The 22,660-nt window shown below is 38.2% G+C and overlaps 1 protein-coding gene across 2 annotated transcripts; it reads right to left on the bottom strand.

The window, feature by feature from the left end:
- Positions 1-439: 439 nt before the first annotated feature.
- Positions 440-22,387, bottom strand: OPRK1 (opioid receptor kappa 1). Of its 2 annotated transcripts, XM_072328418.1 has the most exons (4): positions 21,737-22,387; positions 20,926-21,252; positions 7,581-7,933; positions 440-1,980 (listed from the first exon to the last, which is right to left on the bottom strand). In XM_072328418.1, the coding sequence occupies exons 2-4, from the start codon at positions 21,183-21,185 to the stop codon at positions 1,448-1,450; spliced, it is 1,146 nt and encodes a 381-aa protein (XP_072184519.1). In that variant the 5' UTR covers positions 21,186-21,252; positions 21,737-22,387; the 3' UTR covers positions 440-1,447. The 2 variants fall into 2 exon arrangements, with proteins under 2 accessions (XP_072184519.1, XP_072184520.1); XM_072328419.1 differs by lacking the exon at positions 20,926-21,252 and having other exon boundaries at positions 446-1,980; positions 21,737-22,051.
- Positions 22,388-22,660: the final 273 nt, after the last annotated feature.

Below are 22,660 nucleotides of genomic sequence, written 5' to 3'. Positions count from 1 at the left end.
CTGAGAGAGGTGGGGCCATTCAGCCTGGAGAAGGCTCCAGCGAGACCTAATAGCGGCCATTCAGTATCTCAAGGGGAACTATATAAAGGGGGGAGGGGGAACGACAGACTCTTTAGCAGTGCCTGTTGTGATAGGACAGGACAAGGAGAAATGGTTTTGTCATGGTTTTGTGCTGTCAATATTCTACATCATGAAACCATGACAGGTTTCAAACTAACAGAGGGGAGATTTAGATTGAATATAAAGAGGTTTTTCACAGTAAGACTGGTGAGGCAATAGAATAGGTTGCCCAGAGATGTGAATGCTCCAGGTATGGAGACACTCAAGGTCAGGCTGGGCAGGGCTCTGAGCTACCTGCTCCAGCTGTAGATGTCCCTGTTCACTTCAGGGATCTTTCAAACTCTGATTCTACAATTCTACCAGAAACCAGACAAAATTTCCTTTGTATCAATCTATTTAATCCATTTGCTAATTCACTAGTTTCTATCTACATCTCTTTGAATGTTTATTTTGAGTTCAGGAAAATAAGAACTTTATTTTTGCGTATGTATGTTCCCTTTACTGAAAATAGAATTGAACTATTTATACCCATATAAAGAACGTAGCGCAGCTTTTCATCAGACTTGTAACAAGTGAGGAATGTGAAGTTTTCTATTCTCTTGATGAAAATACACTCTGAAAATGAATATCATATTATCCATACTTGTAAGTATACAAACAACTTGGAAAACCACACATAGAAAACATTACACACGGGTGATTAATTACGTGCAAAAGATATACTAACAATTTTCCTTAAGTGCTAGTATTTTTAAACACTGCAATGCTTTACCATACACAGACACAATAAAATCATTTTGATATGTAGGCATTTCATGCTTAAGCTGTATTTTCACAGAACAGACAAATGTTACAAATACATTAGTTGAGGGGAATCATTATTTTAGTTCTGGTAGTGTTCTGCTGAAACCTAAATAACACTCTTTACTGTAAAAGAGTATGACAAATCATGTTGTCAAACTATATAATTCAGAAGCAATCATTATTTGGACAAATCTATGCATTTGGTATAACTTAGCATTATAACCTAATGTCAGTAAAGATAATCTTGCAGTATACAGAGAAAACCCAGAGCTTTCTTTATCTAGCACAACAGTAAGCTTCTCCTCTCTCCCAAAGAATGTATAGTAGCACCTGCTTAACTATCATAATCATGGTGACAATATCTGACCATTAATCAGGTCCCCTATATTCGAACTTATTTTCAGGATGTCCGTGTGTGTCAGTAATTAACTTGGCTTAGTTCAAACTAGTAGGACTTCTTAAATATTCCAGAAATGTCCATCTGAGTGAGTCTAGTTCAAACCGCAGTGGTAATCTGTGTCAGTCCAAGATCGTTGGACTCTTCTCTCTCTTGTGGGCAGTAAGATGACATTTCCACGACTAGTCATACCGGTTTGTTTGTCCCATCCGCTTCCCTCCTATAAGCTGGGTCTTGCACGGTGTTTCGAACTCTGCTGGTGCTCTGCCTGTCCATCCTCATCTTAAAGGGGAAGCAGAAGTCTTTGAAACATCTCTTGAAGTTTTCATCCAAAAAGGCATAAAGGATAGGATTGAGGCTGCTGTTGGTATACCCCAAAGCAATACAGAAATAATAGCTGGATACAGCAGCAGTACTGTGGGACACATCCCCTAATGCTTCAACCAGCACAAAAATGTGAATAGGAGTCCAACAGATAATAAAAACTGCCACCACCACAAGAACCAACCTGGTGATGCGGCGCAGGTTTCGATCTTTTTCCCGAGACCCTGAGAGAAGTCGTACGCTTTTAAGGCGCAGGATCATCAGAGTATAGCAAACAATTATAATGAGTACTGGAATAACAAATGCAAAGACAAAGACACAGATTTTCATGAAGATGTCCCACCAAACATAGTCTCTGTCTGGAAACTGCAAGGAGCATTCAGTGCTAGCAGTATCTAGGAAAGAAAGACGCAAGAAAAAGAAAATTGCTGTATTATTAGATATTCTAAATAATATAATTATCATGATATAAGCTAGAGAAAGTGATTAACTTGTATTGTGGTACTAACAAATGGAGTTATCATTAAATCACTCAATGAAAAGCTTTACATTGCCACTGAAACTGGTTTTACACAGCTTTCTCTGGAAATTACTTACATAGAGATGTGTGTGTGTTTTTTTAAATGCATAACATTGGATAAATGTAATTTCCCACAGGAGAAGCTAAAAACATAAGCAGAAAAATAAAAACTTACAAAATAGGCTGAACAATTTTTTTTCCTCCATTTGAATCGCACTGAGATTTAAAGCCAGGAAGAGTACCAGGTTTAATTGAGTGGAAAACTCATAATTATTATCAAACTATACAAGATTTTGTCCTTGTAAGGAGGCAGATTTTTCGTATTATGAATGGTGGCAGTGCAATGAGCTTTTGATTGTAGGAAGATTTTGCCAGTGTGCAATAATTGTGTCATAATCTTTTCCCATGTGTCTTCTTCAGATTAAATTGAATACATGAAAATTCTTGCATTCAGAAAAATTACTTCCTGGCAACAGATTCTTTTCAGTCAAATAGAAGCAAACAAAATAAGTGTACATGCAGAGTCAAAGGGAAGCTGCTCTTTTTGCAGATCACGTCACTGAAAATACAGACTGTGCAGCGACCATGGGATCTGATCCCTTTATGTCGCAGAAATATTCCACCTGACAGAAAGAGACATGAAATATTTGAAATTTCACTTGCTGACCTCATGGCCGCCTTCCAGCATATAAACCACATAGTAAAACAAGGGATAAGATAAATAGCAAAGCAAGAAAAGGGGTAAATTTATAACTACTATCGGCAGTTAAGCTTCATCTATGACAAGTCAAGGTAATACAGGGATTTTTCACTCCAAATTGTATCTTACATTTTCTCCTCTCAAAACCTGCATTATTCTTTGGTTTGGTTTTGTTTTTCCCCTACAGAATTCATCATTCCTCTGCAAATTGGTATCTACTGGCTATGTTGAATCAGTCCTATGGTTGAAAAGCTTCAATCTGCTGTTGTGCATCACTTTCTCATATGTCTCCAGAAGAACTAGTCAGAAATAAAAAAAAATCCATCAAACTGTATTTCCTTGCTAACAAAGTGCTTCACAAATCAAGCTGATGTGGTAGCTGATACTGTTGTGAAAAACAGCTCTGTGTGTGTGTGTGCACTTGTGAGTGAAGATGTCACTGTGGTATCATACAGACTTCCATGGATAGATACCAGGAAGGTGTCACTGGATGATGTTAAATTCTAAAACAACAAATAAATAGTTGAAACTGAAGCTAAATATTTTGAAAATTGGGAAATAGTTTCTAACAGACAATTCTGGAAGCTGAAACGTGAAAAGACATACTTCAAACCCATGTCAGAATGATAAAATGACAACACAAGTATAACATCCATAGGCCTGCAACTTCTCTAAATCCTCTGTGATTACATGTCGACAAAGTAAGCTGCCCTTACGTAAATTTATTCTAAAAACTTTAACAATTACCTTCAAGGAAATTTCCACATTGATTATTACTGTTATAGTAGCAGCAATCAAAACAGGATGCAGGTACAACAGCTAGACCAGTAAGCTGCAGCAAGATGTGCAGCTGAGATAAATGTGAGCTGTGATTGATCAAGGATGACTGTTCTACACCACATCCATTTACTCACTGAAACTCTCCCTCTTCACATCTACTGAGCTAATTTCAGGGATTTATCCAAATTATTAGGATATAAAAAGCTCCTGCTGCTTAAAATGCTTATTCCAATCAAATCTTCCTGAAAAAGCCACAGGAATCCATGTGTTTTGCTGCCACTTCTGAGAGGAGGGTAAGTATTGCTGAACACCTGGAGTCATGCTGAAAGCTTGGAACCTTCAGATGCAGGTGGAAGAACAAGTTCAGCCCAGCCACCATTGCCCAGCAAAGGGCATAGAAAATGAAAGGTCAGAAATGACTTCAAATTGTTAATGTGTCAACATTATTCCATCCTAATCAAAATCATCTGCAGAACAAAACCATCTGGATGGTTTTGATTACAAAAAAAAAAAGGTTTACTTCTGTGAATTTGAGCAGATAATTCTGACATTGCTTTTCATTAAAAAAATAATCATCATCATTTTAATTTTATATTGAAATATGCACTTAATTATTGTTATAAAACCATGGAATAAAGTATGTAATAAATATAAACAAATAATTTAATATTATAACAAGTACTGATATACCAATATATTAAATAAGTACAAATAAGCACTAATATAACAATGTAAAATTTAATAACACAAAAATAAAAATAAAATAAAGTAATAACAAATAATAATAAAATAAATATATGTCTTTAGTATACTTGATTCAGTTTTAATTTTGGAAGATTTTTAATAAGAGTATTCTCAAAAGAAATTCCTTATCTCCTTCACAGAAAAAATCTGCAGGTCCATGATCATTAAATACAGCAATCCTTGCTACACTTTGTATAGTTTCATAAATGACAGTGATATTCCAGCAGCCCAAATTATCGAATATAAATGTAATGGCTATTTTAGATGTCATAGTGTATTGGTTGTTAATATACAGATGGTAGTAAATATACAGAAGGAATAAGCAAAGGAAAACTCACCAGTGGTGGTGCCTTGGCTGAAGAAGCTGGGGCAGTCCTCACTGGAGAGCAATCTCCAAAAGATGCTGCCTCAGTGGGAGTCAGCCCTTAAATGAGGTCTCAGAGGGGATGGAGTCAGGCTCCACCCCTTCCAGGAGCACAGCTACATCACTCTCACCTGTGCTCCCACAGCTGACCCCACACTTGCCTCAGCTGATTAATCAGAGGTTCAGGCTGTGATTACCAATCTCCCATACACATAGGAATTTACTTTATAAAAAAAAAAAAATCTTATCCTAAATTTATAAAGTTGTCTTTCCCAATGACATGGATGCCATATGGAATCCTTTTACTTCTTCATGGTTTACATCAATGACCAATAAATATCCCTGTCAGAGACACAATATCATGATCATCTTCAGGTATTTGGGGAAAGAATAAAATCCAGGGTTCTTCTGGGGTACTTCTTTCCTCAAGTTCAGAACTAGGTACAGTACAGTGTCATAAAATAAGCATTTAAGATTTATAGTGCCTTGTCCCACTCTAAAGCCAATGTATCAATATATTTAAAGAAAAATACTTCACTTCAGATGGCACTTTGGTATAAAGATATTAAAATGTTTGATAAGCTACCACTTAAGATTCATTTCAATCCTTGTACAGGATATTTATTTCTATTAGATATCTTAGTAACATCTCAACTGAGTTGTCAAATCGGAGCCCTTTCTTTTCTAAAGCAAATGCTTCTTCAGCTATAAAGGCTCCATTAAGACTAGAGAGGAAAAATTTATACAGATATAAGGAAAATGCATCTGGAAGGACACTCCAGGGAGAAATCCTGCACTGTGAGAGTAAAAAAGACTAATTGAGCATGGGCTTGGATGTTTAAATATAGTCAGTTTCTGTTTGATGTTGAGTTGTTTAAATCCAACACAAACAGAGGCCCCATAGCATATAAACAGCAGCTATTGTCACCAATGTAAAATAAAGTTTCTGACCTGAGCTCCAGCTGTCAGGAGGATCCCCTTTGCCTCAGCACAATTCATGAACACACCAGAAAATACAACTGGTAGTAAATGCTCGAGAGGCAGTGCAGATCAGACATGCAGGGATGAATAGTAGGGGCTGACAAACAGTTACTGATGATTTCCAACCTCATTTGGCCCAGCTGTATTTCTAATAGCTGTTTCAGGAGGAAAAGATATCTACCTGCCACATGGTGTGAAAAAGGCATTTAATTGTTTCTGTGTTTGGAAGTGATTTTTTTCCTGAGCTGCTCATGGCTTTATAGAGCCTGCAAGAAGAGTTACAGCACTGCAAACTGAGAACTCCCAAATGTCTAAAAGATGTTTCCAGAGACACTCTCCTCTCACATCCCTACTGTAAGAGGAAACAGAAAAAAAAAATAATAATAATTTGAATATCCTCAATCAAATAAAACAGCCCTTGAGCAGCTGTTTTATTGATGAACACCATTGTTTCGTTTGCACTGATCTATGCCAAACAGTTAAACACACCGCACTTATTTTCTCTCCCAGGTAAAACTGCTCTTACACATATTTTACCAGTTCTCCTGAGAGGAGTGAAAACTTTCTACTGGAAAAGGCAGCTAAATCAGCAACTTGTTAAACATCCCAGACAGCACTACTACTGAATAAATGTGTATGCCTTGTATTTTGTGAAGCCATACATAACAGGATGTCCTCAACACCAGGACATACATTAGAGGTTTTGAGCTTTTGGAACAGTGTTGCACCCACACTGCTGTTATACCTGTCAGTATGAAGTATATATCTCCCCATTCTTTCTCAAGGATTTCAGAATAAGATTAACTCCATAGCAGAACAGATTTAGTAATGAGTCACTGGATATAGGGGCTAAATCTGCAGTCCTCCACAGATTATAAATTTTAAGTAGAGTCTACAGGTGCACCATGGACAAATTGACTGACTTTATGGTCTTGTAGTTTCTTCCCTGCCATGGTCTCTATCCTTGGTTCCTCGGCGGATGCTTATTCTCATCCTTTTTCAAGTCTACATACATGTCCTCAGCTCCTTTTTAAATAAGAATTTCTGACACTACCATTTTCTTAGCATTTAGCTTAGCTTTTTTTCTCTCTCTCCTGCTACTGTCTTTCTTCCTTTTTTCACCAGATCCTTAAGTTCTGCGAAATGACTGCTGACAAAAAGCTCCCAAGCTTTAACATTAATGCTGATGAGAAGTGTATTGGTTGCTAATGTACAGATGGTAGCAAATATACAGAAGGAATAAGTAAAGGAAAACTCACCAGTGGTAGTGCCTTGGCTGAAGAAGCTGAGGCAGTCCTCACTGGAGAGCAATCTCCAAGAGATGCTGCCTCAGTGGGAGTCAGCCCTTAAATGAGGTCTCAGAGGGGATGGAGTCGAGCTCCACCCCTTCCGGGAGCACAGCTACATTACTCTCACCTGTGCTCCAAAGCTGACCCCATACTTGCTTCAGCTGATTAATCAGAGGTTCAGGCTGTGATTACCAATTTCCCATACAAGAAGCAATCTAATTTCTGCTCTTGAAACTTCTTCAGAACTACTCTCACAATGCCTACAAAAAGAACTCTAAGCCTACATTTCAAGTTTCATCTGGTCTTTGAACCATGTTCAAATTCCTGACCACTTCCCGCTGCTGTCTGTTGTTATTTTCTTATTGTCTCAGTCTAGCACAAGTAGTGCTTCAAAGTGCATTTGATTCTTTAAGTTGTCAAGGACATCTGAGCTTAAATTATTTATATGTCATGTTTCAAAATGTCAGAAATTTAGGTATACTTTTTGAAACAAGGAATGTGAATGATCTTCCATGAGTATGCACAAATTACTGAAATCAAAATCAATCAAGTGTAGTCAATATTCCAAACAATGTGCCAAATAAAATAAAGTCTCAGATTTGAATTCTCACACTCACCTTCCCTGACTTTGGTACCTCCAAGAACTATGGCAGATATGCCAACAGATGAGGACAACAGCCAGATACAGATGTTGATTATCTTTGCCTTGAGAGGAGTACGGAAGTCCAGAGCCTTCACAGGGTGACATACAGCAATGTATCTATCAACGCTCATCATGGTCAGTGTGAATATGCTGGTAAACATGTTATAATAGTCAATTGAAATAACTATTTTACACAGCACGTCCCCAAATGGCCAAGAGTTCATCAGGTACTCTGTGCTTTGGAAAGGCATAGTTGTGGTAACCAGCGCATCTGCCATTGCCAGATTGAAAATGTAGATGTTGGTCGCTGTCTTCATCTTTGTATATCTGAAAGACAAAAAAGTAGGGTTTATGTGACTGAGTATGTCCAAGTATGTAACAATTTTTCAACCAGTCTGCTGTTGTTATTTGCTATCATTTCAAATTTGTGACAGAAATGCACATATTCAGGACCCTTGAATTAATAGTAAACACCCTTCTCTCAGTCCCTCAGCACCTGCATTATGAGTTACAGCTGCTCACTATGTGTAAAATCAGATAATGAATAAATTAAACCTAAATATTCAAATACAGATTTCCACGCTATCTTCTCAAATATATCTACAAACAAATATCATTGTTACATTTGCAAGTGACAAAATTGTTCTGTGCTTCCTTCTCTTATTGCTAACTGTCAGTGGTTACAAATTTTCTGAGTCGGTTTTGTAAGAGCAATAGGTATTTCATTCTCCTAGAGGTTGTAGGAATCTCTGTTAATAGTTACATTTGCTGGGCCAGACTGCCATCTTGTATCAGTTCTAGAAGTTTCTCTTCTTTGCTCCTACATTTCCAATTTCTCTTTCTTTCTTATCTCCAGCTTTTTCCAGTCTCCTCTTCCGTGATTTCTAATATAAAGTATGATAACTACTGAACCAGGATATCTCAATGGAAAAACAAAAACATCACAGCAATGTTTTCTCTGCATCCTTTAATTTCACCAAAACAAAGCTTTTTTTTTTTTTTTTCCCATGTGGTGAGAACCTTTATCTACACAGAGGAATATGATCTCAAACAGGACCTTGCTTTGTTCTTCATGATAATAGTCTAACTCTGTGGGCACAGACTCTGTACCATGGTGCAGAGGGCTACTGCCAGCTCTGCTATGGAAACAAAGCATGAAGGACAGCCTCTCTCATTTCCATTAGTAATATGGGAATATACTTAACTCTCCTCTCTGAAATGCTTTGCCCCTTTCACTGTTGCTATCAATTTATTTCTTGGTTCAATGACAGATTTTCATTGTTAAAACTATTTCATACACATATTTTGAATGTGTGCCCAGACTAAAAGGTATACATTCAACACACACAGAAACACATTCAGCTAGATGCTGAATATGCTTCATTAATGAACTTACAAAGGAAATATTAGATCTAATCAGTTCAGCTTGTGAACATGTTGGTTAATGTGTCTATTTACCTTTAAAACTGTGATGTAAAATCAAAACTAATTTGAAAAAAATATATTTAGCAGATCTTCAAAGTGCTTTCAAAATATGACTAGGCAGTAAGTCAAATAATTAAAATATGGGATAGTATGTAATTTAATGACCATCATGAAGTATGAAAAATAGCATTCATTCTTCCACACTACCCTAATTAGAATTGAGAAAATAAAACAAAATTGCTAGTTTAAAGCATAGAAACAAGAACTGAGTGGGAAAAGAAGGTAAAGAGCTTTCCCCACTGGGATACCAATAATCTATACCAACTACCTGACATAACTACAAAGATTCTTGGCATGTGCTTCCTGGGAGAGTGCTCTATAGCCATGATGAGTGCTCTATCCCATGGTTCAGTTTCCCCCTGAAGTGATTTGAGATTCTCCAAGATCACCAGCAGAATAAAGATGGGAAAGAACCCACTAGCCTGAGCTGGGCTTCTCTACAACCTCCAGACCAACCTCCTTAACATGCCCTCCAGCAAAGGAGGCCATTTGTCTTGTAGGCCATACTACAGCCCATAAGACAGCCCATAAGACACTGTGGAACTGTGGAAATGCAAATATGAGAAGAGGAGGGGAGGAGAAACAAATCCAAGACACATTAACAGACTTGGAAATTTCCCCCTGAGGAAAAAAAACAAAAAAAAAAACAAAAAAAACCACTTCTGAATGTAGCTGAGTTATAAAACTGAAAAGAAAAACTCACTAAACACACAGCAAAACTACGCTAAAATGGACTGATTTCTCAAAACATGCAGCTTATCAAAAAGAACACTGAGAAGCGGCTTGATTGGAGAGTCTACACTTCTTCATAAGGAGAAAATAGCAAAGACTGAAGAGCTCTTTCAGACTGGAAAGAAAAGTGTAACCAGGACAAATACTCACAGCCAGAGAGACTCGGCTTATAGACAATGACACATTTATACCAAAAACTAAAGTGATTATTATGGGGAAATACACAAATAAATAAATATATAAATAAGGAGTAATTTTTCTATCTTTTCTGTCTTCAAGTCAATGTCTGCAGTTTTTCGAGTGGCTGTGCTTCAGCCAAAGACAAGTTAATAAGCTCAATACCAGAATATTTAAATGAAATGCAATTGTCCGTGGTAAGCAAAGGTGAAATTATTGCTAGCTCTTCTGAATCACTGCTTTTTGTGGATCTTCAAAAATTACCCCAAGCATTTGGTTAGGAAAAGTTTGCTTTCACAAACAGAAGAAATTCTTTTATCTTTACACTTCCAAGAAAATTAGAAAATTTTAATGAGAGATATCTGAGGATTTTTTTAGCCTTAAAAATTCAAATCTCTGAAAGCCTTTATATCTAAGATTTCCTGTTCCTTGAAAACTTAATTCATTTTTTATGTGTGTGAATGACACAGTTTAATTATATGTCAATGTACATTTTATTTTCCCAGTACTCTTTACCCCTCACCCTTGCGCTGGGAAAGACCCCCTGTAAAATAGAACTAATTTTTTAGGTAACTTTAAAATTCTGAAGCTGCAACATGAACATCATTCTCTGTATACATATTATTTATGATATTATAAACATAAAGTGAGCAATTTTACTTTTTTAAAGCATGCATTATATGCACATATAAGTAAAGTAATATTCCTTGCTGCACTGATCCAACAATAAGGATGTCTTGTTGTGTAATGGTAGTAAGAAATTCAGAGACATCCAAGCATCAGCATTTATACAACCTCTAATGTAAGCAAATCAAATCTATATGCACATACTCACTTATATAAAATAGTGTGCCATTCCATTTATAAAATTATGTGGAAGGCTTTGGTTCATTTCCTAGGCACATGCATATAATAGTGCTGGCTTTGATAGCCTTACCTCCTCTATGCCCAGTGCTTCCCTACAGCTCACTGCCCTGGCAGGTCCATGACCAGTTGGCCTTGCCCAATTCTATCCCAGTTCAGAGACCATAGGCAGGCGCTGCTTGCACCATTCACCCTCAGCCAGAACAGGCACTTCAAAGACTCTGACCTCTTTCTTCTCTGCCAGGCTTTGAACAAGAAAGTGTAGACTAATAAATACAGCACCAATTAATACTTTTATTACATTTAGGCAATCAATTCTTCCAGACACAGTCAAGAAATGATGGGTGCCTAACTCAGGTTCACTGGTTAACCTTTGTAATGCTAAGTACAAACACATTTCACTGATGCCACCCTAAATCTCTTTTATGTCAAAATAACTGTGAAAAGAGCTTGACGCATTGGCCTTCAGTAAGATATTGCCCTTTTAAGCTGTTAGGCAATATGAATTAAATCACACATTAATTTAGGAGTTCATAAATTCAGAAAATCTTTTGAGAGTCTGAACTCAATCATCCAAACTCCTTTTGAATTTTTGGAATTAAACATCCAAAAAATATTAAATGCTTAGATGCCTCTGAAGATATGTGTTTGCCAGCTTAATCAAAAGTCCAGCTAATGTAATGGAGCAAGAACTGTGGCTGTCAGACACTTTGAAGTGGACCCTGATAGAGTCTTGAGTCTAATTCAAGATGAGAAAGCTGTCTGCTTTTCTACAATGCTTTTCTATTGCACTAAAATATAGGAGGCAATATTTTGTATGGTTTGAGATTCCCCCTATGCCCAAATCTGCACTTGAAGAAGGTGAAAGTAATGATGGAATAAGGGAGCAAGGGAATCATATTTATAATAATAATAATAATAATAATAATAATAATAATAATAATTGAATGTTATTTAAGGGGAAAATAATGCAAACTACTTAAATTACTCAAGCAAGGTAAACAGGAGTGATACAACATAAGAATGGAAGGTCTCACAGCTAAATCAGGTGCTACCATCTTATTTCGAGAAGTGGATAATCCTTCAATGACTTAAACTAGTTGGTAGACTTCGTGACTACTGGTTAAGCCATCAGGAGGACCCAATCCTCTGAATGTTTTAAATAATCAGAGAATATATGAAAACCCTGCAGAAAAAAATAGTCAAGATGAGAAAGAAAACTGCTTTAGATGTAATTTTTTGGATATATATTTGATAATGTTTTTTAAGAAGCAACATTAAAATGATATTTATATACATATCACAGGAAAATCTCTCTTAACTAACTATCACAACTTAGCCTAAGAACATTTTCTGAAAGAGGAAAGTTCTCTGAGTCTGACTTTAGATTGACCTTGAGAAAATTTCCCCCATCTCTCACTTGAGCCGTCATTGCTGAACTTTTCCTCTCGGAGCAGAATTTACTTTGCACATCTTTTTAAGACGCTAAACAGGAAAAAGAAATTGCACCTCCAATCCAAGCTTATCAGTAAAATTGTGGTTATGGAAGGAGGAAGAGTGCTAGAAAGAAGTAGGCATGCTTTCAGAAAAAAATAAAAATGCATTAGCAAACCTACTAGAAGAGCCCCTTAAAGGCATTATCTCAACTACAAGAGAGGAGCATACCTGCTAACCTAAAGCATAACATTAATAAAATTAATACAAGCTGAAAAGGAGACTCTGGTGGAAGATTTGTCATATAGCTGTAATAGATCAAAAATTCCCTGTGGTGTGAAATGAGGGGTGGAAAGGCGAGCAAGTCTAACAAGTATGCTACAACAGCACGCTGCAATACCAGAGTGAAAATATAACAGCATGAAATTCAAGGTATAACAAACATATTTTTGGCAGATACCTGAGTCAGTGAATGTAAATGAAAGGCTAAGCATGTCTAAAAGCAAATTGCAAAACCACCTATCACCAGAATGCAGGCTCTGTTCCACTAGGTTCCTCTGGGTGATGTATATGGAGATCAAGCAGCTCAAAAGCTTATTCATGAAAGCTCTAAATCTCAAGGCTGTATTCAGGGCACGCTCAATATAATATTGCACCAGGAAAAAAAAAAATTAAAAAAAAAAAATAATAATAAAATAAAAGGAAGAGGATATATTCCAAACATATTAATTCAAAAGGATGACTCAGACATCTTTTGGATCTTCAAACTCAACATAAGAGATTTACGATAATATGAAGTTAAGATTGAGATCATTTGAAGAACACAAAAATCAATATGCTGTAGTTTCCATGCTCGCATGTTATTATTACTTTTTGAATGACAGACAGAAGTTAGCACTGGAGAAGAGCATCAGAAAAACATTTTAAGTAAAGGCAAAAGTTATTATTAATGTTGTCTGTCTTTAACATCAAAATCACAAGAAGCCTACAAACAGTTGCATATATTGCCTGCAAAATCATGTCCTAAAGTGGAATTCTGTTTGTTAATAAACACCTGCAAGTGCCTATTTTTAGGCAGCTTAAAGAAGCAAAAATGATTGTGACTTTCATGTTCCTCTCAGGGAGCATAATCTACCTGAATGTCAGAAGATGCCATTAAAATCCTTATGATTTACTACTTCCCCTCCATAAGCTGAGCCAGAACAAGATCTAGAATTAGATGTGGAAGATTTCCTTCTTTAGCCTAACAAGTAGCTTCTGGATTAGGGACAGTAAAAGTAAAGTTTACATATAACTAGGTAAAAACGAAGAAAAATTCTCATTACTTTACAAGAATGGATATTATTTCCTCCTTTTGTGATAAGGACTTTTAATATTTTTGTGTGAATTCAAGAGCATCTTTTCTGAGAAACACGTCTAGTGTTAGAAACACCAATACTCCAAAATTTGTTCTTCCAGAGTTTCCATCTCTGGCAGTGTCCACTTTTCCCTTTGCTTTTAAAGTCTTGAAAGGATATGTTTCTCATGAAGGACATTGTGAACCCCCAAAGCAAAGAAAAATGCTTCTGGTATGTCTGTGGGAGAGGGAGATTATTGGAACAAGCTGTCCAGGGATAGTGGTGGAGTCACCATCCCTTTGAGTTGTTCAAGAAACATACAAATGTGGCACTGAGTTTAATGGGTATGGTAGTGATGGATTGATGGTTGGGCTTGGTGATCTCTATGGTACATTTCCACATTTCTTAATGATTCTGTTGTTCTTTGATTTTATGAAATGAATTTTATTGCTGTAGGACTGAGAACAGCTGGCAAAGTGACCAAATCTCATTGTTCAGGAGGACAAGGATAGCAAGGATAGCAGATTTTTCAGGGTCTTGCTTTCCTGCTACATAGATAGCTATGTATGCAGATGCTGGCTGAAAGCAGTCAGATATTGTTGAACATTTTCTCCTAAGTAAATGTTTCTGCAGGTAAGAAATAAAGAAAGAATTCAGAAGACTCTCACATAGGGGTCCTGGGAATGAATATTGTGCATACCAACTGAGCACATACTTTTCCACAGGAGGTAAGGCAAGTGAAATGCAAGAAACACTAAGACAGTCAATTGAAAAGCACAGTTGAGAGCCCCTACGTTGAAAATGTTTTTCTTTTCCAGTGCACTTTAACAAACCAATAATTCTGAAAGCCATATCTAAGATTAAGATGCAATGCTATCCATCAGCCAGCAGCAATGTAAAAAAAATCTGCATGTGAGCAGCAAATTAATGTACTGGATAGCTTAATTGAACTAATTCTAACATGCGGGTTCTCATTTACCATTTCTCAAGGAGAACTTTAATTGCTCTGTGCTAAACACTGCGGATAATCTACTGACAATGAAGTGAGAAACTGACTCTACATAGTCAATCAGCAAATGTAAAATCCTCTATCTTCCAGGTGCAGGGTAGCTAGGTTCAGGAAGTCTAGATGTTTGCTCACAGTGTGCTTCAGAGTAGCACCAACTTCTGTAGCAAAGAGCAGCCAGGCAGAGTGCTGTGCACTGCACTGGTGGTTTGATGAATGGAGAAAACAGAAAGGTTCTCCATGCACTCTTGTCATGCATTAATGGAAACCCATGCATTCAAGAAAAATATGTTGGGCTCTAATATAAAAAATAATATATAAAAAAAAAAAAAAGAATATATTAAAAAAAAAAAAAAAGAAAGGAAAAAAAAAAAAAAAAAAAAGAAAGAGCTTTCAGTTTAAACAATGTCTTGAAAATTGAAAATAGCCAACTTCCTAGAATTAATTTTCACTTCTCCAGGGATTAGAAGCTGAGTCTAATGAGATCTGAACCCTCTGGCTTCAGGATAATTAAGTATTTCAAAGATGACAAACAGACTAGCTTGCAAACTTCCCAATATGATCATAAAAGTGCTGTGCACCTTCATATGTTCCTTATTTATATCTATGTTATAGTTTGCAAAATGCCAGCACTGGTCAGACACTCCTCTTTCCATGTCCTCTCTCCATCTGTACACAATCCTACCCCAAAGTTAATTCAGTTTGTGCACTCGTGCCAACCAGCAGACAAGATGACATTCACACTAGCATTTCCTAATGCCTCTCAGGATCCACAAAAGAGTATAGCAATGATCAGATCACAAAGTCTGCCTTCAAGAGTAGAGCACAGGGTCTGCATTTTGAGGCTTATCAGGTTCTTACAGATGGAAGGACCAAAAGATAAACATACGGTAATCTTCCTAGAAGTAGATTTTATCAAAGTTTTCCTGGTTGCTTTTCCTTTGGAAACCAATATATAACTGAAATTAAATTTCTCCTTGGCAACTCACCTGTGTCAGAGAATTTCAGATAGGGACCAACTAATCAGTTTCAATAGATAGTGAGAGTAAGTAGCCAGTAAAGATTATCCCTCCTTACCCTCAGCAAATCCCAGGTCAAAATCACTAGGTTAAAGATTTCTCACCACAACACCCTTCTAGCAAATTCCAAATCTTCTCATGGGAAAAACAAAATGAAAGGTCCCCATTCTCCCCTCTCTCTGACTCCTCACCAAGGGCTAAGCCACAGTCTGTCCCCAGCGACTCCCTACTGCACCACATGTTGGCCAGGGACATGGTTGTGTCCCACATTCTCCCTGCTGAGTACTGATGATCTGTCTCAAACTTGCTGTCTCACCAGTAGCCAAACTGGAAAGTACTTGTTTCTTTTCACTTTCTGTCAGATCAAAAGGACTCCCCATAATTTTTCTTGCTCTAGTCGTTAATTCTAGTTATGCCTGGCTGCTAGCCCAGTGGAAATGTCTGGAAAGATAACAAATATCTTTCCACAAGCCAAACAGATTACACACTATAAGCTATAGCCTCCTTCTAATATTCTCTCCAATAAATATTTCTTCCAACCACTTTCTGTGTTCTCTCTAGTGTCTCAGCATCAGCTCTTATCATAGCATCTTTTTGGGAACTCACATTGAATTCCTTGTCTCTTACAAATCCCAGGTCTTGCTTACTTATTGTCTAGTAGGGTATTAAATATATTAAAAACATTCCGATTCTGTTTAAAGAAGTGATGTTTTTCAAACTACCGATATTGTCATTTATAAACTTGTTTTCTTTCTGCTACCTTGGTCTTTGTGCCATCTGTAAAAGTTAGCAGTAGTGATTAGTAATCAAAGCCTTTCTGAAAATGGTGCCATGTGAGGCCAGATCCTAAAGAATCCACCAAAAGAACCTCCATTCTGCAAGGTCAGGCCAGATGTTCCTTCAGATCCCATGATGAACTGCTCTCAATCCGTTTGATACTTCTTTGCTAATAGTAAGATGTTGTCTGTCCATCAGGTAAAAACAGGTTAAAAGCCATAAACTTCATAAAGTATGCCGCAGCTAGGTCTTTACACTTAGCAGCCAATTCCATAATTTCATTAAAGAATGAAATCATGCTGGCTACAATTAATAAAGAAGAGGCAATTCATTTAGGTCAACTCTTCTGCAGATTCATTTTTCATTTCAGAATGCCATTTCAAAATGTAAGTTAATAAAATTAGGACAACAATTTAAAGTACTGTTTTGGTGTTGTCAAAATCTAATATTAATATACATATTTTAATATTTTTATTAGTGTTTGGAATGAATGACGGAGAAGATTCAGAAACAACCTGGAAAGGAATTGAGTTTAGCTGACATTTCTTCATAAACTCTCCCTGTTGCATAAGACGTCACTCAGTTCTGTGAATATCACAGCAGAAATGTCTTACTAACTATACTTTTTCCTTAAACGTTAGACTAAGCAGAAGCTTTCTCTATTCCCTTAGGAATGAATACACATAACTGTGACACAGCCTCCTGTTAAAACTGTTTTTGTATGCAGAAAATTATTCAGTTCACTGGAAGCGTCAATGGTAATTTTAAAAGAAATAACAGGATTGGCTATTTAAGAATTGGATGATAGCAACTGTTCTCAGTAAATGACTTCAGGAACAATGGAGGTAAGGCGCATGCAAGAAGTGTATCAGAGACAGCCACGTGACTCCCACAGAGTTTTTATCAGAGTATGTTTATGGTTTTTGTAAGAGCAAATCCATAGTTAAAGCTGTAACTCAGCTTTCATTCAGCACCATGTTATTTTAGGATAGAGATAAATTTTACAGAAATAAAGTCAGGAGGAAGGGAGAAAGAGGAGAAGAAAGGAAAAGTATTACCATGTTTTCAAGGACAAGCCATTTTATTTATCGTCACTGGCCAACTATTTTACTTCCAGAGATTAAAAGCCCTGAGGGCTTGAGCTGGACTTTGACCATGTCAAGATTCACAAAGCTGTATGACTTTACTCAGATAAGGTCAAATAATTTTATCTGGTTTTTACAAATCCATTTCTTGCTTCCTCTTCTCCTCCATATCATTCTTCCCACATAGCATTTACAATTTCCACCATTGCAGCAGGTGATACAACTTGCTTGTTCCTCTCTTACTGTCTCCTAATAAAAAGAAGCAGCTTTGGGTGAGCATTATATTCTTTGTGCCCTGCTGGCTGTTAATCTGACAGCAGACCCATGGACCATGCAGCTGATCTGAACACTGGGAGAGCTCCTGCAAACCATCCATAGCACAAGTATCAACTGCAAGGAGAGAGCCAAGGGTGCAGCTTTCATTCTTCTTTCAGCATATTAAAAGTAAATTTTTTTATGTGCCTGAGGAATCTGGAGTGCTTACAATAGTCCTGGTCTTGTTCTATTAGGATTTTGAGTGACTGACTGGATTTGGGCTTATAAGTCTAACTGCTAAAACTAAAACTGGGTTTGTTTGTTTTTGTTTTTTGTTTTTGTTTGTTTGTTTGTTTAAAGATAGTAAACATCAATACTTAGATTTTACGTGAGGAAACTGAGCCACGGGGCTACAAAGTGACCTTGATCACTCTGATAGGTAAGAACAATTCTCTGTATCCCTGTAGTAAAACCAAGGGAAGAATTTATCCAGGTTTCCTGAGTCATGGTTTAACAGGTCATACTGGCACCACTGTACTAATGTACAGCTCCCACTGTGCCTTCAACACAGATCTTTACAAGAGCTGGAATGACTGGTCACCAACATACAGTGACAGATACATGATACCTGAAGAGCAGTGAAAAATGTCTCTATTACCCTATTTCAGCTCTGATGTTTTTGTATCAGAGGGGTTTTCTTGACACATTAAAGTTCCTTTAATGTGTTCCTTTAAAGTTCACATTAAAGCACTTCCTGCTTCCACTTCTGCACTCACTGAAGTGGAACACACACCCATTTGTCTCAGGAAGGCTGCAGTGTCACCATGAGAGCTTTCTCCTCCTCATCACTGAGGGTACAAAAAAATCTCACTCCTCCCTCACCCCTGGAGATACATGAACACCAGCTCTCCAACCTGGGAAAAGCAGAGGTCTGTGATAAAGCCCATCCATCCAATAAGTGAACTGTTACAGTGACAGGGGAAGAAAGCATACTTTGGCTATTTGAAAGAATTCTTTTCATCTTTAGTAAAACATGTCATTACACAACTTGCTTCCTTACCACAACTGAAAACTCATGTGACAGTAGCAGGTGTTAGTCGAAAGGAGCAAAGGGAGTAGGAGCCAGACCTGTGCTGCCTGCCAGTCCAGTAGGTTTCAGGAGGAGGAATTTGGAGTTTGGAGACATGAGAAACAGTGAAGAGAAGACTCCTGCAAACCCAGTGTTCCTGGTGGTAAAGACAAGCCATCACTCCATCTTGAATTTGTGTTGGCTGGAGGAAAATCAATTTGGGATGGCTAGGGGACATGATTTCCCCCTGCCTGCTTTGTCTTTGCAGACCTTGGCTTTCTACATAGAGCATCAGTACAATCTGCATTTTTCAATGGGTCATGAAAACCCATCTTGAGATACATTCATGAAGAGGGAGGATGAGTGGGAAATAGAAAGGGCAATGAAAGACTAGGACAAAGATGAAAAGAAAATACACTCTTGCATAAACATTCAGAATCTTTAAATGTTCTATATTGAATACAATTAAATTTGTAATGTAATTACAATTTATTTAAGACTAAAGTAGGATATGGTGGAGAGGGAGCCAAAGCTAGCTAGACCCTCACAAAAATAATCTTGGGAGGGTAATAGAAGAAGATAAAAAGGGAAATATATATGAATCAATATAATCTATCCATGTTGACTTTCAGGGCTCTGGATAAGTTTGAATTTTCTTCCATTGCCCAGACTGGCAAGTCAGCACTGTACTGTTAAATGATCAATGGCTTAGAAAAATTCTGCATGTGGCACTGTGTGTGTTAAGTATGAAGTCTCTCTTCTTGCAAGATAAGTGCAAAACTAAATTAAATCTTTACTCTGAATGAAGGATAAAATAGCTTGATGAGATATCAAAACTACAGCATCACAAAGATGGAGCAAACCCATTACCCTGCAGTGACCATGGGAATCTTTATTTATTGAACTGACTTTTAAATGAGATTTCACTTTCATTTTTCAAACATATTCACCCAGTTTTAAGACATCTTTTATAAAGCCCATCATCAATAACTTCACTGGTTCCAGTTAACTCCTCCCATACCAAGTCTGACAGAGTTATTTCATCATTCTGTAACTGTTTGACATTTATCATGCTTACTTTGTAAACAAGATCACTTGCAATCCCACCATTTTTCTTCCTGTGATCAAGGGGATTTCATTTATTGACCAAATATTCCATTCACCCACCAAAAAAAAGCAACACAATAAATAAATAAATAAATAAAAAATTAAAAAAAATCCAGAGTATTTTGCAAGATTCATATAGAATATGAATGAATAGACTGAAAAGTTTCAGGATTTCAGTTTCTTTGGTCATTATAACCCTGCTGAGCCCCACTGTCCAGGAATTATTACAAATTACAAATGGAAAGAGCAAAAGGAGAGAGAAAGCATAGTGCAGGCACAAATATATAACCATACACACATATTGGTGCATTTCACTACGTATTTCAACTTGAAAAACTATTTGACATAGATACAGTTTTCTTCTGTTTCCTGAAAAACAATAGGAAAAGTAGACCCCTCCCTGTATCTACTTTGTTTTCTTCAAGGAAATGCCAACAACTGCAGTTAAACACCACTAAGCAGAGAAACAGCATCCCTTGGTTTACATTAAACAGATGTAATTCTTACTGTTTCTTTTTTTCCTACCTCATTAAAAGAATTTCTAGGTAACGAGGCAGCAAAATATCAGTGTCCACACACTGGACACATAAGCCATGGCTAGAGGGTTCCTCACAAGCAGAGAGAAAACAAAATCACAAAAAGAAGGTACCCTACAGAAGTTTCTTTCTCCCACTTTCTCTCAGGCAAGAGCAGCCTCTCATCCCTAGAGGGCACCCGATCAACGCAGCTCAAGGGCACCAAGCACCTTTCCCACAGGCTGCAGGATTCATCACCTTTATCCAGCTTCTCCCTTCTCTCTGTAACTGCACATCCAGGCAGATTCTGTGACTGAAAAGACCTGGGGTCATTCTGGGTACTTTTTTTTTTGTTCATCTCCTGATATATACAGATCCAGACAGCTTCCATAAGCTCCCCCTGAGCTGTCAAATGTCAGGGCAGCCATTTGCATCTCTTTCAAGCAAAGCCCCTTACCTTATGATGACAAACATCACCAGAGAGTTTCCCACCAAGCCAACAACGAAGACCACGGAGTAGACAGCAGTGATGATGATGGGAATGGAGGGGGAGATGCTGGTGTGGTTGTGCTGGGTGTCCCCAAAGGTCCCGGTGGCATTGCTGTCATAGTCCACCCAGCCCAGGGGCCAGCTGCTGCTGGTGCTGGATGGCTGACATGGCCCCGGCACACAGGTGGAGTCCAGAGCCTCTCGGAAAATCTGTACAGGGGCATCCATAGAGGCCACGGACCCCACAGACAGAAGAGAGACTGGAAGGAGAGTGCAGGCTGCAGGAGGAAGGATGCTGGAAAAGGGAAAGAGAGGGAATGAGACAGAGGTGCTATCACAGCCTCTGGATATTAAGAGCTGTAAAATTTGTGCCTGTTAGGGGGAACACTGCTGTGGCAAGAACTGTAGTTTTACCAAGCAAGGATTTAAATAACATTCAAAGTAAATGTAAGTTTTACATCTCAGTATGTAATGTGCTTCTCCACCAGTGCACAAGGAAAGTTTTCCTCCACTTTCGGAAATTACACAGAGAAACAAATCAGATGGGAAGCAGCTCAGATCCACCCCCACGCTTTAACCCTGTCTCTCCCATCCTCCATCTTTTAAGTCAAACAGCATCCTAGTGACAGGGGCTCCTTGCTCCCTGAACTCCACTATAAACAAAGAGGAGATAAATCTACCACCTCTCTGTATACCTGCTTTGGCATAAACCCTGCCTTATCTTTTTCCAGATCCCATGCCTGCTTCTAAACAAAAGACAAATTAATGACACAAAATACCTCTCAATCCAGGAGAAGGAGCAGAGTCCTCAGACAGATCTTTGCAGGAAAATAAGCATCCACTTGGCTCCTGGGAGTACCACAGATCTTCTAGGACTTTTGAACCCGAGGCATCTGAGCCCTCAGAGATGCATGCTAACGGCAGAGCTGACTCCTGGGCATGAGCTACAGCACAGTAGCAGCAGCTGCTGCTGTTCCAGCTCCTACCACTTTGCCTTTTCCCTCACAGGCTCTCTCTGCTTCCCTCTCCCCATCAGGGCTCCACAGCAGCACGCTGCTCTGATGCATGCGTTCTCCTCTGCCTCTGTCCCTGCAGCTCAGCAGCTCACATGACTTCTGCCTCAGCGCTCAGAGGCAGACAAAATAAAAGAAATAAGTTCTCCTGTGAGTGGGTCCTTGGCTTTGTACACTTCTCCAAACCAACTTTTCCTATTGCCCTCACACTCCCAGGCCTTAAGCAATAAAGCCCTTTGCCTTCCTGAAATCTGCATGCATCTACAGGCTGGTGGATGCTGAATAAAACAGAATTTCCCAGTTTAGATTTCTTGCTTGACCTGTCAGACTTCCTGCCTCAGCTTCTCACTGGGTGGCTGTGCCCCTCTTCCTTTATGCCTGTAACATGGGGGAATGCCAGAAGCTGGATCCGACAGCGCAGAGAGGCAGGAACATCCAGGAGCAGCCTAATTGCTGTATTTTGTTTATTCAAGCAGTCCCACACTATGAGAAGCCAAGTACATCCTGATGTGCTGCTGGGGTCTGTTCACCTCAGACCGCTGCTGTGGTCAGGGATGGAGAGGAGGAGTGTGCAGAAATCAAATTCCTTATCCCTAATCTCTTAAATACTCCATCCTGCGGGGCTGGAAACACACTAATCTGTGCTTGAAATCCCAAATCCCAACCAGAGTTCCCTCTAAATTGCAAATT

This window comes from Excalfactoria chinensis, chromosome 2, assembly GCF_039878825.1.
Source record: "Excalfactoria chinensis isolate bCotChi1 chromosome 2, bCotChi1.hap2, whole genome shotgun sequence".
NCBI lineage: Eukaryota > Metazoa > Chordata > Aves > Galliformes > Phasianidae > Excalfactoria > Excalfactoria chinensis.
The sequence above is the reverse complement of the archived record's forward strand: the minus strand, read 5'-3'. Positions and strand labels throughout refer to the sequence as shown.

What these genes read in the sequence shown, in the direction of transcription:
- OPRK1 (XM_072328418.1), bottom strand. Translation starts at nt 21,185, where the DNA reads ATGGATGCCCCTGTACAGATTTTCCGAGAGGCTCTGGACTCCACCTGT. An exon ending in GTGATGTTTGTCATCATAAG is followed by an intron (nt 7,934 to 20,925) that starts GTAAGGGGCTTT and finishes TTTGTCTTTCAG; the next exon opens with ATATACAAAGATGAAGACAG. An exon ending in AGGTACCAAAGTCAGGGAAG is followed by an intron (nt 1,981 to 7,580) that starts GTGAGTGTGAGA and finishes TTTCTTTCCTAG; the next exon opens with ATACTGCTAGCACTGAATGC.